Here is a 20,528-nt window from a genome sequence, read left to right on the forward strand (position 1 = left end):
GCTATGACATCCTTAATAATTGATTCCATCATTTTACCCACTACCGATGTCAGGCTGACCGGTCTATAATTCCCTGTTTTCTCTCTCCCTCCTTTTTTAAAAAGTGGGGTTACATTGGCTACCCTCCACTCCATAGGAACTGATCCAGAGTCAATGGAATGTTGGAAAATGACTGTCAATGCATCCACTATTTCCAAGGCCTCCTCCTTCGTGGGATCCTTTCCTTCCACATGGGCGAGCAGATGGGGCCTCGGTTTAAACTTCTCATCCAAAAAGTGAAACCTCTGATGGTACAGCTCTCCCTCAGTACTGCACTGGATTTTGTGTTCAAGTCTCTGGAGCGGAGCTTGAACCCACAACATTGTGACTCAGTATTACCCGCTGAGCCACGGCTGACACTAAGCGAGTTTTAAACAAATGAAGACGACGACTTATTGGGGAAAGGTTTAAAAGTAATTATTTCCTGATTTGCACAGCTTACAAAAGTAATATTCAAAGGAAGAATAAACTTGTGTTTATGTAGTGTTATATTCACGACTTCAGGATATCTCAAAGTGCTTCACAGCCAATGAAGTACTTTTTAAATTGTAGCCAAAGTTGTACCTGGCCAGGATTTCTGAATTGTTTCAATTTATTTGGAAAATTGGGGAGTTGGACACCGTGAAGGAACTACTAAGTAATAGAAGCAACTGTGTTTTCAAGACATGGGGAGGGGAAAGTGTATCATCATCTTGCCTTTTTGAGAAAACATGGAATGTGCTAACCTCATTGATTCATCTTAACAAACATACAGTCACTTCACCTGAAGCTTTAACAACCTGAATTTCATGGTGCCCAGTGTGAATTTTTCAATCTATAATTACAGTTCTGGCAGCAATGTGATATCAGAAATGTATTAAAATGTAAAGCATACATTTGTCAGTTTTCATTGTATACTTAGTGCAGTCTGTCGTGCCGCAGGTGTGTTTGATCGGAGACTGCGTTGGGGGGATCCTGGGATTCGATGCCCTGTGTTTCAGTAATCAGACTGTGTCCGAGAGCCAGAACAGCAGCCGGAGAGGCAGTGTCGTGAGTGTGCAGGTAATAGCCAAACCAGGCTCTTCCTCGCTTCTAGGCTGCTATTCTATGGGGAATATGTTTGGTTTCTTTATCATGTGGGTTCCTTACCAATGTTTTGGAGGTTATATTCTGTGATGCTGCCTATTTTTCTGTGAAACCAGCAGCTATGTTCATATCTTGAGATTACTTTTAGGTAACAGAGTGTAAGCCAAATAGCTTAAAACAATGATCTGTTTATATTATCTTAGAATTTTAAATCATAAGCCACTTTCTATTCGTGCTTCACACCTCCCCAGTGCTCAGTGCGGTAGTCATCGTGTTTTTCTTTTTCTAAATTTAAATAGTGAATGTCATCATCGGGGCCTCTTTCAAATCTGTCCCTATCTGAAAGTTTTTTTTCTTATTCTTGGACTTCCTGCATTACACACCAGTCCCGAGCTTAAAGGGACGGACTCTGCCAATGCTTCATTTGATTTACTACAGGGATGTGCTTGACTACAGCTTGGATAATTTGCCTCCTACCTCCCCCGTTACCCAGATCTGTCCCTCTCTAATAATATGGCAGAGATTGGGAACTCTCTGTCGGAAATTGAGTGTGAAATTGTGCAATAAAATATTTAACCGAGAACTGTGGATATTTATTGTAAGGCGCGTCTACTAGTGCTGGTGACCGACTAGTGGAACAGAATCTGCCTGACTTGTGGCTGACTTGAATGTCATTAACAGTGACTGTGATGAGGGAGAGAACCCAGTTCTTGCTCTTTTGTGCAGTGTTGATGCGAGGAACAGCACCGCTGCTGAAGGAGCCAGACAATCACCACAACTTGCATTTATACAGAACGGTTACAGCACAGGGGGCCATTTGGCCCATAGAGCCCGTGCCGGCTCTCTGCAAGAGCACCTCAGCCAATCCCACTCCCCCGCCCTTTCCCCCGGAGCCCCGCAATTTATTTTCCTTTAGCTACTTATCCAACTCCCTTTTGAAAGCCACGATTGAGTCTGCCTCCATCAACCCTCTCATAAGAACATAAGAACATAAGGATTAGGAACAGGAGTAGGCCATCTAGCCCCTCGAGCCTGCTCCGCCATTCAATAAGATCATGGCTGATCTGGCCGTGGACTCAGCTCCACTTACCCGCCCGCTCCCCGTAACCCTTAATTCCCTTATTGGTTAAAAATCTATCTATCTGTGATTTGAATACATTCAATGAGCTAGCCTCAACTGCTTCCTTGGGCAGAGAATTCCACAGATTCACAACCCTCTGGGAGAAGAAATTCCTTCTCAACTCGGTTTTAAATTGGCTCCCCCGTATTTTGAGGCTGTGCCCCCTAGTTCTAGTCTCCCCGACCAGTGGAAACAACCTCTCTGCCTCTATCTTGTCTATCCCTTTCATTATTTTAAATGTTTCTATAAGATCACCCCTCATCCTTCTGAACTCCAACGAGTAAAGACCCAGTCTACTCAATCTATCATCATAAGGTAACCCCCTCATCTCCAGAATCAGCCTAGTGAATCGTCTCTGTACCCCCTCCAAAGCTAGTATATCCTTCCTTAAGTAAGGTGACCAAAACTGCATGCAGTACTCCAGGTGCGGCCTCACCAATACCCTGTACAGTTGCAACAGGACCTCCCTGCTTTTGTACTCCATCCCTCTCGCAATGAAGGCCAACATTCCATTCGCCTTCCTGATTACCTGCTGCACCTGCAAACTAACCTTTTGGGATTCATGCCGTGCATTCCAGATCCTAACCACTCGCTGCGTAAAAATGTTTTTCCTCATGTCGCCTTTGGTTCTTCTGCCAATCGCCTTAAATCTGTGTCCTCTGGTTCCCGGCCCTTCCACCAATGGGAACAGTTTCTCTCTCTCTACTCTGTCCGGACCCCTCATGATTTTGAACACCTCGATCAAATCTCCTCTCAACCTTCTCTGCTCCAAGGAGAACAACCCCAGCTTCTCCAGTCTATCCCCGTCACTGAAGTCCCTCATCCCTGGAACCATTCTGGTAAATCTCCCTCTGCTCCCTCTCTAAGGCCTTCACATCCTTCCTAAAGTGCTGGGCCCAGAATTGGACACAATACTCCAGTTGAGGCCAAAGCAGTGTTTTATACAGGTTCATCCTCTTGTACTCTGTGCCTCTATTTATGAAGCCCAGGATCCCGTGTGCTTTTGAACTGCTTTCTCAATCTGCCCAGCCACCTTCAACTATTTGTGTTCATGTACCCCCCGGTCTCTCTGTTCATGCACCCCCTTTAGGATTGTACCCATTAATTTATATTTCCTCTCATTCTTTCTATCAAAATGTATCACTTCACACTTTTCTGTATTAATTTTCATCTGCCACGTGCCCGCCCATCCCACCATCCTGTTTATGTCCTCTTGAAGTCTATCACTATCCTCCTCACTGCTCACTATACTTCCAAGTTTTGTGTCATCCGCAAATGTTGAAAGTGTGCCCCGTACACCCACATCAGGTGATTAATATATATCAGGAAAAGCAGTGGTCCCAGTACTGACCCCTGGGGAACACCACTGTATACCTTCCTCCAGCCCGAGAAACAACCGTTCACCACTCTCTCTGTTTCCTGTCACTGAGCCAATCCCGTATCCATGCTGCCCCTGTCCCTTTTATTCCTGGACTTCAACTTTGCTGCAAGCCTATTATGTGGCACTTTGTCGTACGGCTTTTGGAAATCCATGTACACCACGTCAACCGCATTACCCTCATCAACCCTCTCTGTTACCTCATCAAAAAACTCCATCAAGTTGGTCTAGCGCCTTTAATGTAGAAAACCTTCACAAGGCGCTTCACAGGAATGTAATCAGACAAAATTTGACACCGAGCCACACAAGGGACAGGTGGAGGCAGCTTTTAAGGAGTGTCTTAAAGGAGAAGCGAGAGGTAGAGAGCGATATTCCCGTTAAGCTGCACAGTCGGCTCACTGGCTGTGAAATGGGAAAACCTGCGAATGCACGGTATTTTGAATAGGCCGCGCAACCCAAAAAAAATGAAAGGGAAGATTGGTAGAGAGGCAGAGAGATTTCGAGAGGAGATTCCAGAGATTAGGGCTGAGACCAGCTGAAACACGGCCGCCAATGGTGAGGCAAAGGACATCAGGGATGGTCACGAGGCCAGAATTGGAGGACACAGATCGCAAAGATCCTCCTTGGGCCAAACCCGGAAGTTAGAGCCGAAAAAGTGCCCAGTGTTGCGATCCTTCCAATCTCACCTGCATATGGCTAAACGTAAAATGGACATAGATCAGCAGAAACAATTGAAGGGCCCAGAGAAACTGAGGTAGAGTTTATGCATCGGCCCATTGCGTGATTCTGGGAACCAGTGGCACTGGGGTGAGTCTTGCGTAATATAAAGCAGTTAAAAATAACTAGATTATTTGGCTAAGGTGTAACATTGCTGCCTATTTGAAGCTCCCAACAGGTTGAGCATTATTAAGAAGAACAGTAAACATCAATCAGAGTGCAGACAGAGCAGGCTTAGTGCTGCTTGAATATATGCAAGTTTACAGTCACTTTTCAGGTAGCTTTTTCTGCTGAGAGCAGTTACCAATGGCCTGTGTGCTGTAATTGATTCACAGGACAGTGATCTATTGTCTCCTGGTATCATTGTGAACAACAGCTGTATCTGCCCTGGTTCCAACTTAGAAACCAGCAGACACCTCAGTAGAAGCAACATCGACATTCCCCGAAGTAGTATGGAAAATCCAAATAAGCAGCTGCCAAGGAAGAGAAGTGATTCTTCTACGTATGAGCTGGACACAATTAAACATCATCAGGCTTTTCTTTCGAGGTAAGAGCTTAAAAGATCCAACCGAACTTGAACTAACTTGGGGCAAAATGTGTGAAGGTGCCAGCCTGTGGTGTGGCAGCCATTGTGGAGTTTGGTTTGGCCGACGGGCAGGAAGGGGAGTTGCACTCGCGATTTGGCCAGCTTGGCAGGAAGGAAGGGGACAGGGCTGGGCACCGGGCAGTGCCGATTTACCCGGTCCATAGGTCGAGCCGGTGACTAAGGTTCCTGGGAGAGAAATTAGAGCGATTTCCCCCAAAGTCGTGCTACTCTACTTCAAAATGATTGGCTCGTGACCCCCACCCACCCCGACTGCACCACAGGACCTGCCACAGTGCGGTGGACAAGTGGTTATTTCCTCGGTAACTTGCTCTCGCCCTGTAACCAGATTCTGCAGGCAGAGCTCGCATTACCTTCCCTCTTTGGTCCTTCGTTCAGGAAAGAATCTAAAATGGGAAATAGATGGAGAGGAAATTTATAAAACATCTCGATGCAAAGTACCTGCTTAGATCAGCCTATTTAAAGTCCGACCCCACTGGACAGGATTTTGACTGAACAGCTTTACTGGATTAATGAGCCATCACTTCAAGGGCACTGTCAATTGGTGTGTTACAAAAGGACACCAGCACGATACATTTATATAGCAACTTTAATGTAGAAAGATTCAGAGACATGAAACATATGGACATCACTACTGATTTCTGTCCAGTAAGACAGTTATTAAAATGCTTTGTTTTTACAGTTGTGTGTTTTCACATGTGCTAGAATTTGAAAATAATTTTTAGTTAGGCCACAGCTGGAGTACTGCGTGCAGTTCTGGTCACATTATAAGAAAGATGTGATTGCAATAGAGAGGGTACAGAGGAGATTTACGAAGATGGTTCCAGGACTGGAGAATTTTAGCTATGAGGAAACATTTATAGGCTGGGGTTGTTTTCTTTGGAACAGTGGAGGCTGAGGGGGAGACTTCTATAGATATGTGAAGAGAAAAAGATTATTGAAGACAAATGTAGGTCCCTTGCAGTCAGAATCAGGTGAATTTATAATGGGGAACAAAGAAATGGCAGACCAATTGAACAAATACTTTGATTCTGTATTCACTAAGGAAGACACAAATAACCTTCTGGAAATACTAGGGGACCGAGGGTCTAGCGAGAAGGAGGAACTGGAGGGAAATCCTTATTTGTCAGGAAATTGTGTTGGGGACATTGATGGGATTGAAGACTGATAAATCCCCAGGGCCTGATAGTCTGCATCCCAGCGTACTTAAGGAAGTGGCCCTAGAAATAGTGGATGCATTGGTGGTCATTTTCCAACATTCTATAGACTCTGGATCAGTTCCTATGGATTGGAGGGTAGCCAATGTAACCCCACTTTTTACAAAAAGGAGGGAGAGAGAAAACAGGGATTTATAGACGGTTAGCCTGACATCGGTAGTGGGGAAAATATTGGATACACTTATTAAAGATGTAATAGCAGCACATTTGGAAAGCAGTGACAGGATCGGTCCAAGTCAGCATGGATTTATGAAAGGGAAATCATGCTTGACAAATCTTCTAGAATTTTTTGAGAATGTAACTAGTAGAGTGGACAAGGGAGAACCAGTGGATGTGGTGTATTTGGACTTTCAAAAAGCTTTTGACAAGGTCCCACACAAGAGATTAGTGTGCAAAATTAAAGCACATGGTATTGGGGGTAATGTATTGATGTGGATGGAGAACTGGTTGGCAGACAGGAAGCAAAGGGATAAACGGGTCCTTTTCAGAATGGCAGGCAGTGACTAGTGGGGTGCCGCAAGGTTCAGTGCTGGGTCCCCAGCTATTTACAATACACATTAATGATTTAGACGAAGGAATTGAATGTAATATCTCCAAGTTTGTAGATGACACTAAGCTGGGTGGCGGTGTGAGCTGTGAGGAGGATGCTAAGAGGCTGCAGAGTGACTTGGACAGGTTAGGTGAGTGGGCAAATGCATGGCAGATGCAGTATAATGTGGATAAATGTGAGGTTATCCACTTTGGTGGCAAAAACAGGAAGGCAGAATATTATCTGAATGGTGACAGATTAGGAAAAGGGGAGGTGCAACGAGACCTGGGTGTCATGGTACATCAGTCATTGAAAGTTGGCATGCAGGTACAGCAGGCGATGAAGAAGGCAAATGGCATGTTGGCCCCCATAGTGAGAAGATTTGAGTATAGGAGCAGGGAGGTCTTACTGCAGTTGTAGAGGGCCTTGGTGAGGCCTCACCTGGAATATTATGTACAATTTTGGTCTCCTAATCTGAGAAAGGACATTCTTACTATTGAGGGAGTGCAGCGAAGGTTCACCAGACTGATTCCTGGGATGGCAGGACTGACATATGAAGAAAGACTGGATCGACTAGGCTTATATTCACTGGAATTTAGAAGAATGAGAGGGGATCTCATAGAAGTATATAAAATTCTGAAGGGATTGGACAGGTTAGATGCAGGAAGAATGTTCCCGATGTTGGGGAAGTCCAGAACCAGAGCTCACAGTCTAAGGATAAGGGGTAAGCTATTTAGGACCGAGATGAGGAGAAACTTCCTCACTCAGAGAATTGTGAACCTGTGGAATTCTCTACCACAGAAAGTTGTTGAGGCCAGTTCGTTAGATATATTCAAAAGGAAGTTAGATGTGGCCCTTATGGCTAAAGGGATCAAGGGGTATGGTGAGAAAGCAGGAATGAGGTACTAAAGCTACAAACATGATCAGCCGTGATCATATTGAATGGTGGTGCAGGCTCAAGGGTCTGAATAGCCTACTCCTGCACCTATTTTCTCTGTTTCTAATTGAGATGTATAAAATTATGAGGGGCCTAGATATAGTGGATAGGAAGGATCTATTTCCCTTGGCAGAGGGTTCAACAACCAGGGGGCATAGATTAAAAGTAATTGGTAGAAGGTTTAGAGGGGAGTTAAGGAAAACTGTTTCACCCAGAGGGTGGTGGGGGTCTGGAACGCACTGCCTGAAAGGGTGGTAGAGGCAGAAACCCTCACCACATTGAAGTACCTGGATGTGCACCTGAAGTGCCGTAACCTACAGGGCTACGGACCCAGAGCTGGAAAGTGGGATTAAGCTGGATAGCTCTTTGTCGGCCGGCGCGGACACGATGGGCCAACTGGCCTCCTTCCGTGCCATAAATATCTTTGATTCTAATAATTTAGAAAGATAATAATCTGTACATTGTCACTATTAAAGGTTTTGATATGTCGCTGCCTCTGAGAAGTACAAACTAAATGATTCTGCGCTGAAGTTTATATATTGTGCATTGAAAGTTAATGTTCGTTTGGTTCCCTCCGGTTCTGTTGTGTAAGTTGCTGCACAGTGTTAGTCTTCAGCATCAATACATGGAACTCGCGTTTCATTTTTGAATTAGATTTTTTGATTGATTCAAATCTTCAAGCTCGACCTCCGTTCACAGCTAACGAAAGTACTACTGCCTCGTGGTTTATCGTGATCTGAGAGTTCCTGTCATTCATTTCCACTCTCCCGAGTAATTTGCTGCCATTTATTGGCCACGTTGAGCTCTGGGTAGGAGGCAGCATACATTGAAACCTGGGACAGAATGGACCTGCTCACCAGCACTGCCTGAGGCAATCCTGCCTGTTGCTGGTTCCTACAAATATACATTCCCTTTAATAGATCAGCCGATTAGCAAGTTGAGGGTGTAATATTTACAGGAAAATTAATTTAATAAAGAAGTGTAATATGTACACTTGTGTTTTTTCTTCTAGTTTGCATTCTAGTGTTTTGAGGAATGATCCTGGCTCCAGGCGATCGAGCAGTTCGACCATGCTGGACACACCGAGTCCCGGCAAGTTTGAATTTGAAGTAACTGACTTCTTCCTGTTTGGTTCCCCCTTGGGGCTGGTGCTGGCATTGCGGAAAACGGTGATCCCCAGCTTAGACGGTGGGTAACTTGACCAATCCACTCCCTCTCTGTTACAGTGAAGCTGTAAGATCCTTCATTGCCTCAATAGTGTCTTACTTGTATCATGAAAATCAATGTTGACCTTAAGACATTTTGTCAAACAAAAGTCCATTAATTGTCGCATCTATTCCATTCTTCACTAGTCTCCCAGTTGAGACCAGCGTGTCAGCAGGTTTACAATCTGTTCCACCCAGCGGATCCTTCATCTTCCCGCTTGGAGCCACTTCTGGAGAAGAAATTCCACCTGCTGCCACCGTTTAACGTTCCCCGGTACCAGAGGTTCCCGCTGGGTGACGGGAGCTCGGCTCTTCTGGGTATGCACACTTTCAGTCAGCAACAGTTAACGTGATTAGGTACCCCGCTCACATTGCAATGTGTACATGTTTACCAGTAACTATTCTGTCGGAGGTTTTGCGAGTAAATTATTAATATTTAGCCAATGTGATCATAGCTATCCAGTGCAACACGCGATGTGTTTAGAAACTCTTTGAATCAATTACAACATGCATGAGGAAATAAACTGTTCAGTGGTGTACTGGTCCACAGACAGACTTGAATTGTTTGATGTTTTCTCTGAATTATTGAACGTTTCTGGGTCGAAGTAAAAGAAAACTGCAAGGCTGAAGTGACAGGAAATAATGTTCATTCCTGGCCAGAGGTCCCAGGCTCCGTGCGGTGGGAAACAAAACGTTAAGTAGACCATTCCTGTCAGAAATATGTAAATATTCCTACAATAGAGGAGCAGCTAGAAATGGGAGCTTGTCAGGAGAAGCTGTATAAGCGTTAATAAAAACTGCAGGGGATAATGCAGGGGTCGCTGAGACACGTGCTCTCTATCTGTTTTGTGTTTCAACAAGTTTGCCTTTGTCCTCAGTTTTAAACAAATAAAGTTGACCCTTACAGTGTGGAACATTTAAAAGCATTTCAGTTAAAATATATAAAGCCTAGTCTATGAACTATTTCAATAGCATAATGATCAAATACAACAAGCGAAGTCAGCATTCTCTCTCGGAGCTCTAGCTGTAAGCGGTTGACTAATGTTCATGGTACGGATTGTGGCTAGATGTTTGTCCTTTTGTTTTTTTCCTGTCTGCTTTAGTTGAGACAGTCCAGAGCAATCCCATCCTCCTCCTGGAAACTCCATTTGCGACTCTCCAACGACAGGAGAGTATAATGGAAACTAGTATACCTGTTCCTGTCCTTAACTGGCAAGATGGTTCCAGTCGCAATCCAGCTGTCGCAGAGTGTGTGTAGTCTCTCCTTCTGTACTCGTGTGATCTGTGCTATGCTGTGTGATGTTTCTTTGCTTCCAGACCATGTGTTTTGTGATTAGAATGGACTTGAAAAATTTTCACTGTTGAGAAAGGGAGTGTTCACGGGAGAACATGACACCACTAGAGGTGTATGCTGATGTTAATAATTGATAGGTGAAAAGGTGCACCAACATGGGTACACACACTCACTCCTCACACACATACACATACACACACTCACTCCACATAGACACACACTCACTCCACATAGACACACACTCACTCCACATAGACACACACTCACTCCACATAGACACACACTCACTCCACATAGACACACACTCACTCCACATAGACACACACTCACTCCACATAGACACACACTCACTCCACATAGACACACACTCACTCCACACAGACACACACTCACTCCACATAGACACACACTCACTCCACACAGACACACACACACACACACATACTCACATGCACACAAATACTCACGCGCACATTTGCACGCACTTTCTCGCACGCACATTCACACACCACACACTCGCACGCGCGCACACAAGTACACATGCACCTACAACAACAACTTGCATTTATATAGCTCCTTTAACGTATTAAAACGTCCCAAAGTGTTTACACACCTACAAATGCAGCTGCAGCTACACTCCTGGACCTGCAAATGTGTACGCTCACACACTGTACTGTAGGAATTCAGGTGGAATCTCAATCTAGAAATGAGAATAATCACAAATTGGTACCTGGTAATTAATAATTATATAACTAGATTCTTTTCAGCGCAGTTGAAATTCTTTCAAGTCCAGCACAATGAAATGTTTGATTTTTGTCTGCACTTGCTAAAGCATCCATTTTAATTTGTAATACGGTATCAGTTCATTTGAATTAAATTCAAGACATCATTGGACAGAGTTTTCCGAGTGTTGGTGTGAGTGTATAGAATGCACAACTTTCAAACGGGAACAGTGGCATTTGGGCTGCTCCCATTATCCCCCGCTCTCTAACCCCGCCTCAACTGCCGGCCGCACTAGGTCTTGACTCCCTGTGTGGAATGCCACGCAAGATCGATTAATACTTAACAAAAAAAACCTGTTGAATAGCTTCATTCACTGTGCTGTCCCTGGACCAATGCACCGAGCGTGAAAGACACTCTCCAGCTTTACTGCAAAAACCGAGGTATAAGGGGCTCAATTTTCCCCAATTATCTGTGCCAGTTTTTTGGTGTGGATTAAATTTAAAAATCTCCAAGTTTCCCCAAAGTTTCTGCGCCAGCGTAATTCACTTGGGTCTGATTTTTTTTCGGCTACGATTTCATTGGGGGCGTCACCTGACACCCGCGCCAATTCTGGCCATTTAAGCAAGTTTGGCCAAGTACGATTTTTCTTAAGAAGGTGTCTGTGACCTCTCTGAAAAAGCTGCTGGGCAGTTAACAAAATCAGCACAGGTAAGAGAATCAGCCGGGACAGCAGATCCAGTTCCACGGCAGAGAGGGGGGCAGGGGACATTCGGTCAGGGTCAGGAGTGGCACCCGGCTCCTGGGGAGGGACGCCTTTCAGCCCGAGCTACGAGCAGCACAAGACACCGGCCGGGGGAGGGGGGCACGGTAGAGAGGCCTTTCCAATTCTTACAATTGGCACAAAGACTCTTCTTAATATTTTAATGTTGGTAAGCTGCTGCCTTAAATAGCTGCCAGGTGCGTGTGCAGATTGCTGTGAACAGACCAGAATGTCTCGTATGTTTCACTTTCCAGCCTCAGCCCACAGTGTGTCCCTCGTTACCCTGGCAACCCAATCTTTTTGGTGCACATCTTCGGCTCCATCCACAGAGCTGAAGGACAATCTGCGCCGGACCACAATCACGTTAAAACGGGGAAACTTTCAATTTTTTTGGCGTAGTCGGGGCCCAAAAAAAACAGGCTTAACTTTTCAAATACGCCAAAAAACGGCATTGGGGAAAATTGAGCCCAAGGAACTCATTGCTATTGCATCAGATTAACTCTGGCTCGTGTAATGTAGAGTCATCCTCCCAGCAATAAAGCAAACAAAACATGCCTAATAGGTCTATGATTTCATCTGTCTACATTTTATGATTCCATCTTTGCATGCAGTTCATTCCATCTTTGCATGCAGTTCATTTCTTTTCCAAATACCATTTAATGGACGGAGTCTATTCCAGTTCGGCTTTAATGGAGCGAGTTTGAGTTTTATGTTGCATTTTGTGCTTCTGGTTATTTTTGGCATGACATCACTGCTGGGAAGTTTGGTGCTGAAATAATTCACACTGCTTGAAATTCAACTTGAATGCACATATAGTAATAATTTTTAAATGTGTTTTCCTTGAACAGATAAACCGAGACATAAACAAGCACAACATAAGCTAATTGTATGACACTAAAGTAACTCGTAGTTGATGTTTTTCGCTTTATGGCCTTTTAGGCAATTGAAAATAAATCTAGTGGAGCATTGTACCAACAATGTCAGAATGTGTAGAGTCCTGCTGTATCTCCGATGCAACTTTTTAATACAAGTAATTATGCCGATTTTGTTCCCTATTTGAGTTTTGTCAGTGACCCACCCTGCCCCCAAACGGTGGTCCTCCTGTTTCTTGATATTTCCACTTCAGTTTGGAAATGGGCAGAGCGCTCTCTGCAGCTCTTGGCCAAATCTGCTCCTTGATTACATCGAAGGCTTGGCATGAAGGGAGACGGGCTATGTCCAGTTCCTCGCCTCCTCCCCACTGCAGGGCATTCTTCTTTCACAAGGCACTCGACCCTATAGTCTAACAAAGAACTGGCCCGCCCTGGCTGCGACTCCAACTCATTAACTTGCTGCTTGTGCGGGAAGAGGGGCGGGGGGCTAACATTAGATTTTTCCGGCATCTGAGGGGCTCATTTTTCACCATTTTTACTGCTTCTGGTTTAGTTCCATTGGTGCCAATCAGCAAGGGATGTGTATAATAAATAAACAAACCTTTCAAATAAGGCAGGTGCTTCTAGTTTTTTTGCATGATTTACTTAATCCAAAATACTGTTGTGAATATTGAACCTGCGTTTAACGAGTGCAATCGTGCTCAGTACAGTTAATGGTGACAGAGTGTCCAGGTAGTATTGGTATGACTCACACTTGGAATTGAAGTCCGGTGACCAAGTCAAGCTGTGTAGAATTTCCCACGGCTTGGGTTTGACATCCCGTTACTCAGTGCAGTCTTCCACCTTTACAAACTGAGCCACGTTTAGCTCTTGTCTTGGTTATTTTCCCCTTCAGTCTCCCTTCACCAACAATCACTTTTTGCCAGTTGGTTTCCTTTTGTCTCAAAGCTCACCTGGAATATTTTTTCCCCCTTGAAATCGATTAAAAGGATTTGCATCTGAGATAAGATAGTTGGTGCTTTCACTGCTTGAGTTTGTCTCTTGCCCTGTTGGGTCTAATTTTGATTTCCTTGTTTTGGCTCTGTAGCAGACATTGTTCAGTCCCATGCTGGTGTCTTCACGGAAAGCTCGTCTCCATCCTCCCCCTTAACAGCCCCGATCTTCAGGGGATTCCGGAGGGTGAGCGAGGTCAGCATTGCCAGCCAGGTGTCGGGAATGGCAGACAGTTACACAGCTTCCAACATAGCCAACAGTAAGTGCTGCAGTACATCGAAACATCCTGTGTCTGATTGCTGAACAACAATACCATTGCCCTGAGCTGTTGCCGAGAGCAGGGGGCATTAAGACCCTGCAACCTGTACCATTGCCTGGGGCCCCGAGCAGATACAGTGCAAGGAACTGCCGGCAAAAGCTGATCCCGGATCATTTTGTCAACGATTTTATTGTAAACATGCCTTTTCATGATCTGCCGTGGGCAGACTTGACACTGGATGAAGTGGGTAACATCTAGTATCTTCATCTAGCAAACCGAATCTGTGCAGTGTTACCGCACAAGGCAAATTTAGCTCCTGCCCATTCTGTACAGCTCACTTACCCAATATCCAAAATATAGCAAGCTGTTTATCATTGCTAATGTGTTGGTAGACAATTATTGTAAACAGCAATATTCATGCTTTCCAGGGCAATATTTTATATATTAGAACTGGGCAATATTTTGCTTTTACCAACTTCAAGTCCTTTGATATTTTACAAACTTTGCCATTTAAAAATAATCCTCATGATGGGGGTCAGATAATTAGTTAGAGTCTTAGTTAGAGGCAACTCACTTCCTGAGAATGAAGAAAGTACTCAGGGGGTTGGACTGCTCAGATAGCCCTTTTCTCCATCGCCTCTCTTGCCATTCCTTCCCCTATGTATCCATTGACATTAAACTTCAGACATTAATGCATCCAGTCAGTTGAAGTGTATTGCGCACACTAATATTACCGTATCCTGTTAGCTCTTCAGTTGTGCTATTTTGTAAGAAATCAATTTTCTGATTCACATCAGTGTAGCTGTTGTCATGTCAGTTGTTACAAAACTCAAGATGACAAAGGCAGACCATTCGGTGGGGTTGTGGTGGGGGTGGGGTTGGGTGTGGTGGGGTGGGGGTGGGGTTGTGGTGGGGGTGGGGTTGTGGTGGGGGTGGGGGTGGGGTTGCGGTTGTGGTGGGGTGGGGTTGTGGCGGGGTGGGGTTGTGGCGGGGTGGGGTTGTGGTGGTGTGGGTTTGTGGTGGGGTGGGTTTGTGGTGGGGTGGGGTGGAGGGGTGGGGTGGGTTTGTGGTGGGGTGGGTTTGTGATGGGGTGGGGTTGTGGTGTGGCGGGGTGGGGTGGGGGTGGGTTTGTGGTGGGGTGGGGTTGGGGTGGGGTTGTGGTGGGGTGGGGTTGTGGTGGGGTGGGGTTGTGGTGGGGTGGGGTTGTGGTGGGGTGGGGTGGGGTTGTGGTGGGGTGAGGTTGTGGTGGGGTTTTGGTGGGGTGGGGTTGTGGTGGGGGTGGGGTGGGGTGGGGATGGGGTGGGGTTGTGGTGGGGTGGGGTTGGGGTGGGGTGGGGGTGGGGTGGGGTTGTGGTGGGGGTGGGGTGGGGTTGTGGTGGGGTTGGGGTGGGGTTGTGGTGGGGGTGGGGTGGGGTTGTGGGGTGGGGTTGTGGTGGGGGTGGGGTGGGGTTGTGGTGGGGTGGGGGTGGGGTGGGGTTGGGGTGGGGTGGGGTGGGGTTGTGGTGGGGTTGTGGTGGGGTGGGGTTGGGGTGGGGTGGGGTTGTGGTGGGGTGGGGTTGGGGTGGGGTGGGGTTGTGGTGGGGTTGTGGTGGGGTGGGGTTGTGGTGGGGTGGGTTTGTGGTGGGGTGGGGTTGGGGTGGGGTTGGGGTGGGGTTGTGGTGCGGTGGGGTTGTGGTGGGGTGGGTTTGTGGTGGGGTGAGGTTGTGGTGGGGTTGTGGTGGGGTGGGTTTGTGGTGGGGTGGGGTTGTGGTGGGGTGGGGTTGTGGTGGGGTGGGGTTGTGGTGGGGTGGGTTTGTGGTGGGGTTGTGGTGGGGTGGGTTTGTGGTGGGGTGGGGTTGTGGTGGGGTGGGGTTGTGGTGGGGTGGGTTTGTGGTGGGGTGGGGTTGTGGTGGGGTGGGTTTGTGGTGGGGTGGGGTTGTGGTGGGGTGGGTTTGTGGTGGGGTGGGGTTGTGGTGGGGTGGGTTTGTGGTGGGGTGGGGTTGTGGTGGGGTGGGTTTGTGTTGGGGTGGGGTTGTGGTGGGGTGGGGTTGTGGTGGGGTGGGGTTGTGGTGGGGTGAGGTTGTGGTGGGGTGGGTTTGTGGTGGGGTGGGGTTGTGGTGGGGTGAGGTTGTGGTGGGGTGGGTTTGTGGTGGGGTGGGGTTGTGGTGGGGTGGGGTTGGGGTGGGGTTGTGGTGGGGTGGGGTTGGGGTGGGGTTGTGGTGGGGTGGGGTTGGGGTGGGGTTGTGGTGGGGTGGGGTTGTGGTGGGGTGGGGTTGTGGTGGGGTGAGGTTGTGGTGGGGTGGGTTTGTGGTGGGGTGGGGTTGTGGTGGGGTGGGGTTGGGGTGGGGTTGTGGTGGGGTGGGGTTGTGGTGGGGTGGGGTTGTGGTGGGGTGGGGTTGGGGTGGGGTTGTGGTGGGGTGGGGTTGTGGTGGGGTGGGGTTGTGGTGGGGTGGGGTTGTGGTGGGGTGGGTTTGTGGTGGGGTGGGTTTGTGGTGGGGTGAGGTTGTGGTGGGGTGGGGTTGTGGTGGGGTGGGTTTGTGGTGGGGTGGGGTTGTGGTGGGGTGGGTTTGTGGTGGGGTGGGGTGAGGTGGGGTGGGGTTGTGGTGGGGTGGGGTTGTGGTGGGGTGGGGTTGTGGTGGGGTGGGTTTGTGGTGGGGTGGGGTTGTGGTGGGGTGGGGTTGTGGTGGGGTGGGGTTGTGGTGGGGTGGGTTTGTGGTGGGGTGGGGTTGTGGTGGGGTGGGTTTGTGGTGGGGTGAGGTTGTGGTGGGGTTGTGGTGGGGTGGGTTTGTGGTGGGGTGGGGTTGTGGTGGGGTGGGGTTGTGGTGGGTGGGTTTGTGGTGGGGTGGGGTTGTGGTGGGTGGGTTTTTGTGGGTGTGTTGATTTTTTTGGGTTGTGGTGGGGTGAGGTTGTGGTGGGGTGGGGTTGTGGTGGGGTGGGGTGAGGTTGTGGTGGGGTGGGTTTGTGGTGGGGTGGGGTTGTGGTGTGGTGGGGTGGGGTGAGGTTGTGGTGGGGTGGGTTGTGGTGGGGTGGGGTGTGGTGGGGTGAGGTTGGGGTGGGGTTGTGGTGGGGTGGGGTTGTGGTGGGGTGGGGTTGTGGTGAGGTGGGGTTGTGGTGAGGTGGGGTTGTGGTGGGGTGGGGTTGTGGTGGGGTGGGGTTGTGGTGGGGTGGGGTTGTGGTGGGGTGGGGTGAGGTTGTGGTGGGGTGGGTTTGTGGTGGGGTGGGGTTGGGGTGGGGTGAGGTTGGGGTGGGGTTGTGGTGGGGTGGGGTTGTGGTGGGGTGGGGTTGTGGTGAGGTGGGGTTGTGGTGAGGTGGGGTTGTGGTGGGGTGGGTTTGTGGTGGGGTTGTGGTGGGGTGGGGTTGTGGTGGGGTTGTGGTGGGGTGGGGTTGTGGTGGGGTGGGGTTGTGGTGGGGTGGGTTTGTGGTGGGGTGGGGTGTGGTGGGGTGGGGTTGTGGTGGGGTGGGTTTGTGGTGGGGTGGGGTGTGGTGGGGTGGGGTTGTGGTGGGGTTGTGGTGGGGTGGGGTTGTGGTGGGGTGGGGTTGTGGTGGGGTGGGGTTGTGGTGGGGTGGGGTGGGTTTGTGGTGGGGTGGGGTGGGGTTGTGGTGGGGTGGGTTTGTGGTGGGGTGGGGTTGTGGTGGGGTGGGGTTGTGGTGGGGTGGGGTTGTGGTGGGGTGGGGTTGTGGTGGGGTGGGGTGGGTTTGTGGTGGGGTGGGGTTGTGGTGGGGTGGGGTTGGGGTGGGGTGGGGTTGTGGTGTGTTGTGGTGGGGGTGGGGTTGTGGTGTGGTGGGGTGGGGTTGTGGTGGGGTGGGGTTGTGGTGCGGTGGATTGAAGTGTGGACGTACTGAGCCACAGACTGAGCACATGGGCTGCTGCTCCCAGCTTTTCACACCATCAGTTCCTCATCTCAAGTAAACCCAGAAAACGCCAAGTACACACAGCGTCAGGCTGTACACTTGAAACATTGTCTGTTCTCCCCACAGATGCTGACTGACCTGGGTGTCTCCAGCATTGTCTGGCTCTGTTTAATTGACGCTAAACGCTTCCTCACAGCAAAGGAGAGAAAGCCGGAGGGAGGGTTTCTACCTCCCCCTCTCTGAGAGTTTCTCGGAGAGCTGCATTGGCAGAAGCTTGAGGTCAGATATCTGCCTGGCCCCTCCCAATCAGCAGAGCATGGCATGGGTGGGGAAGGGGTGGAGGTGATATAGGCAAATGTTTAAAGAATAGAGAGTTCCTTGTACATGATGTGTTTGTGCCTCTCCACATGCCTGAAGAAACTGTTCCAGTGGTGTTTTTTTGCACAGCTTTGACCATTTTCCCCTCTTCCCTGGATATCTGTACGTTTGATGTGGCTGTGAGTAAAATGCTGTCATTCACTTCACTTTCCGATATCTTTGTGGTCTGCACATTGCAGCAATAACATGGAACACAGATATTCTCACATTGCTAAGGGAAAACCACATTTTGCCAGCTGTTGTGTCTGTGCTGTGTCTGCAGTGGACACGTTAGTGGTTTTTAAAGACCCTGAAGGTGCAATGATTTCAGAGCAGATTGTAAAATTCTTTTAGAATCCCATCGTATTCATCAGACCAGTCAACAGGATCATTCCTTTTTAATTTTCAATTATTTGTCTAAAAATTGTTTTCTGACTGATCACTGATTTCTGATACAAACCTCAATACTAACTTGAATACTAAGCTGTTTTAAATATCTGACTGCATGTATAATAACATTTGTAGTCTCGAGTGGCCATTAACCAGAATGCTTAACTCTGGGTGATGGGTCTGCCTGTTTGCCAGTGGCTGAAGTTAGCTTGTTGGTACTAAACCAGGAGACCAGCTGATCGTACTGTGGGGTGGTGAGGGGAGGGGAGTGGGGAAAGGTGCAATTGACATCTGTCCTGAAGTTGCAATTGCTCCTCCCAGTGGGGAGCTGCCCCCAGGATATGATCAGCTCCGCGGGGCGGGCCACATTGTCCACATGCCTGACACAATACTATCAAAGCAAGCGCTCTACTCGGAACTCCTTCATGGCAAACGAGCCCCAGGTGGGCAGAGGAAACGTTACAAGGTCACCCTCAAAGCCTCCCTGATAAAGTGCAACATCCCCACCGACATCTGGGAGTCCCTGGCCAAAGACCGCCCTAAATGGAGGAAGAGCATCCGGGAGGGCGCTGAGCACCTCGAGTCTCGTCGCCGAGAGCATGCAGAAAGCAAGCGCAGGCAGCGGAAGGAGCGTGCGGCAAACCTGTCCCAACCACTGTCTGTCCCACCTGTGACAGGGACTGTGGCTCTCATATTGGACTGTTCAGTCACCCAAGAACTCATGTTAAGAGTAGGAAGCAAGTCTCCCTTGCCTCCGAGGGACTGCCGATGATGATGATCAGGTGCAGACTGCCCAGCTCAAGGTTCATTCACGATGATAAGCTACAACAACAACTTGTATTTATATTACGCCTGTAACGTAGTAAAATGTCCCAAGACACTTCACAGGAGTAATATAAAACAAAAAAATTGACACTGAGCCACTAAAGGAGAAATTAGGGCAGGTGATCAAAAGCTTGGTTAAAGAGGTAGGTCTTGAAGGAGGAAAGCGAGGTGGAGAGGTTTAGGCCGGGAATTCCAGAGCTTGGGGCCCAGGCAGCTGAAGGCACGGCTGCCAGTTCACAAGTTGGAGAAAGAGGGAAATTTAAAACAAACCACACCAAACCCCATTGCAAGATTCTGTCATAAATCAAACAAATATATTTTAAATGTTCGTATACATAGAAACCAAAGTTTTCAGTGTTTATTTGTGTGTTGTGTAATGTGAATTTTGTTTTACTTTCATTTCTCAGAGCAAAACTATCACCCAAACCATTGCAAAAAGTTGTCTTTCTTGTCCAAACTTGTCCCCTACAACAAAGCCCTTCCAAAATGCATTTTCCCTCAGGACTGTAAACAGTCCAAACCCGTGCTGTCACAGAATGAGAACAAGCAAAGGCTGAAGCAGAATTGTGTGAATTCTGCAGAAATACAGAGTCCAACACAACAGAGAGTCTCAGAGGTGGACATCCAGACAGGTATTGGGATCATAGAACCAAACCTAGTTTTAATGTAGCTTTTAGATGCATCCTTGCTTGTAACCCCCTCCCCCAGACATAATTTATTTTCCCTTTTAACTTCTAGAAAGAAATTGTTAGGTTACTGAACCCTGTCAAAATCTATCATTAACACAATGTTGAGGTATATAAGGTGTCATTTGAACCTTTTCTTTTGCTGATTGGCTACGTATGTGGGTTCTGGACACAGCAGCGGAAGTGATACTTCGAAGCGAGTGACTCATTCGGTTTCTCTGGATTACTAACAAGTTTTTTTCTAAATGGGATGTTGGCAACCTCTTAAACAGGCAGGTTATCCAGTTGGTGCTGATCTTGTACAAAGGCCCACTGCGCTGGCACAAATTCCTTTCTGTACTATTAGAGTGCAGCTATCACAACACAGCAGAGAGAAATTTGGTGCCAACACTTCAAGCACTTGCACCAGAATAGAAGCAGCTGAAAACTCTCCTACACTGTCTCTGTGGGGAACTGTACCACTTTCTCACTCACTGATTCTTTAATAGAATTACGCTGCAGCTACATTGTAATTCTACGTTTAATAATAAATAAAAGCTTTGCGCTTTGCGTGAAACTTGTTACATATATAAAAACCTCAATAGTAATGGGAATGATGGGTACATTATACACAAAGCTTCACCTTAATAGTAAGAAGCAAACAGACCTGTCAGTTCATTCACCCTTAAACTAATCCCGAGATGCTTTTGAGCTGTTTTTCTTAAACTTAAAAATGATTTATTTTTGT

At 47.8% G+C, this 20,528-nt stretch overlaps 1 protein-coding gene across 5 annotated transcripts in view; it reads left to right on the forward strand.

Moving 5' to 3' along the window:
• LOC139269087 (membrane-associated phosphatidylinositol transfer protein 2) overlaps positions 1 to 20,528 on the forward strand; it is a 349,880-nt gene that overhangs the window by 297,130 nt on the left and 32,222 nt on the right. For 2 of the 5 annotated variants that reach the window (XM_070888156.1, XM_070888157.1), the window contains exons 12-18: positions 961 to 1,080; positions 4,655 to 4,866; positions 8,619 to 8,794; positions 8,959 to 9,129; positions 9,915 to 10,061; positions 13,548 to 13,712; positions 19,523 to 19,747. In XM_070888156.1, coding sequence (XP_070744257.1) covers positions 961 to 1,080; positions 4,655 to 4,866; positions 8,619 to 8,794; positions 8,959 to 9,129; positions 9,915 to 10,061; positions 13,548 to 13,712; positions 19,523 to 19,747 — 1,216 coding nt within the window. The remainder of the gene's footprint in view (positions 1 to 960; positions 1,081 to 4,654; positions 4,867 to 8,618; positions 8,795 to 8,958; positions 9,130 to 9,914; positions 10,062 to 13,547; positions 13,713 to 19,522; positions 19,748 to 20,528) is intronic. The other 3 variants (XM_070888159.1, XM_070888158.1, XM_070888160.1) reach the window with 3 other exon arrangements.

The sequence above is a fragment of the Pristiophorus japonicus genome, chromosome 8, assembly GCF_044704955.1.
Source record: "Pristiophorus japonicus isolate sPriJap1 chromosome 8, sPriJap1.hap1, whole genome shotgun sequence".
NCBI classification, from domain to species: domain Eukaryota; kingdom Metazoa; phylum Chordata; class Chondrichthyes; family Pristiophoridae; genus Pristiophorus; species Pristiophorus japonicus.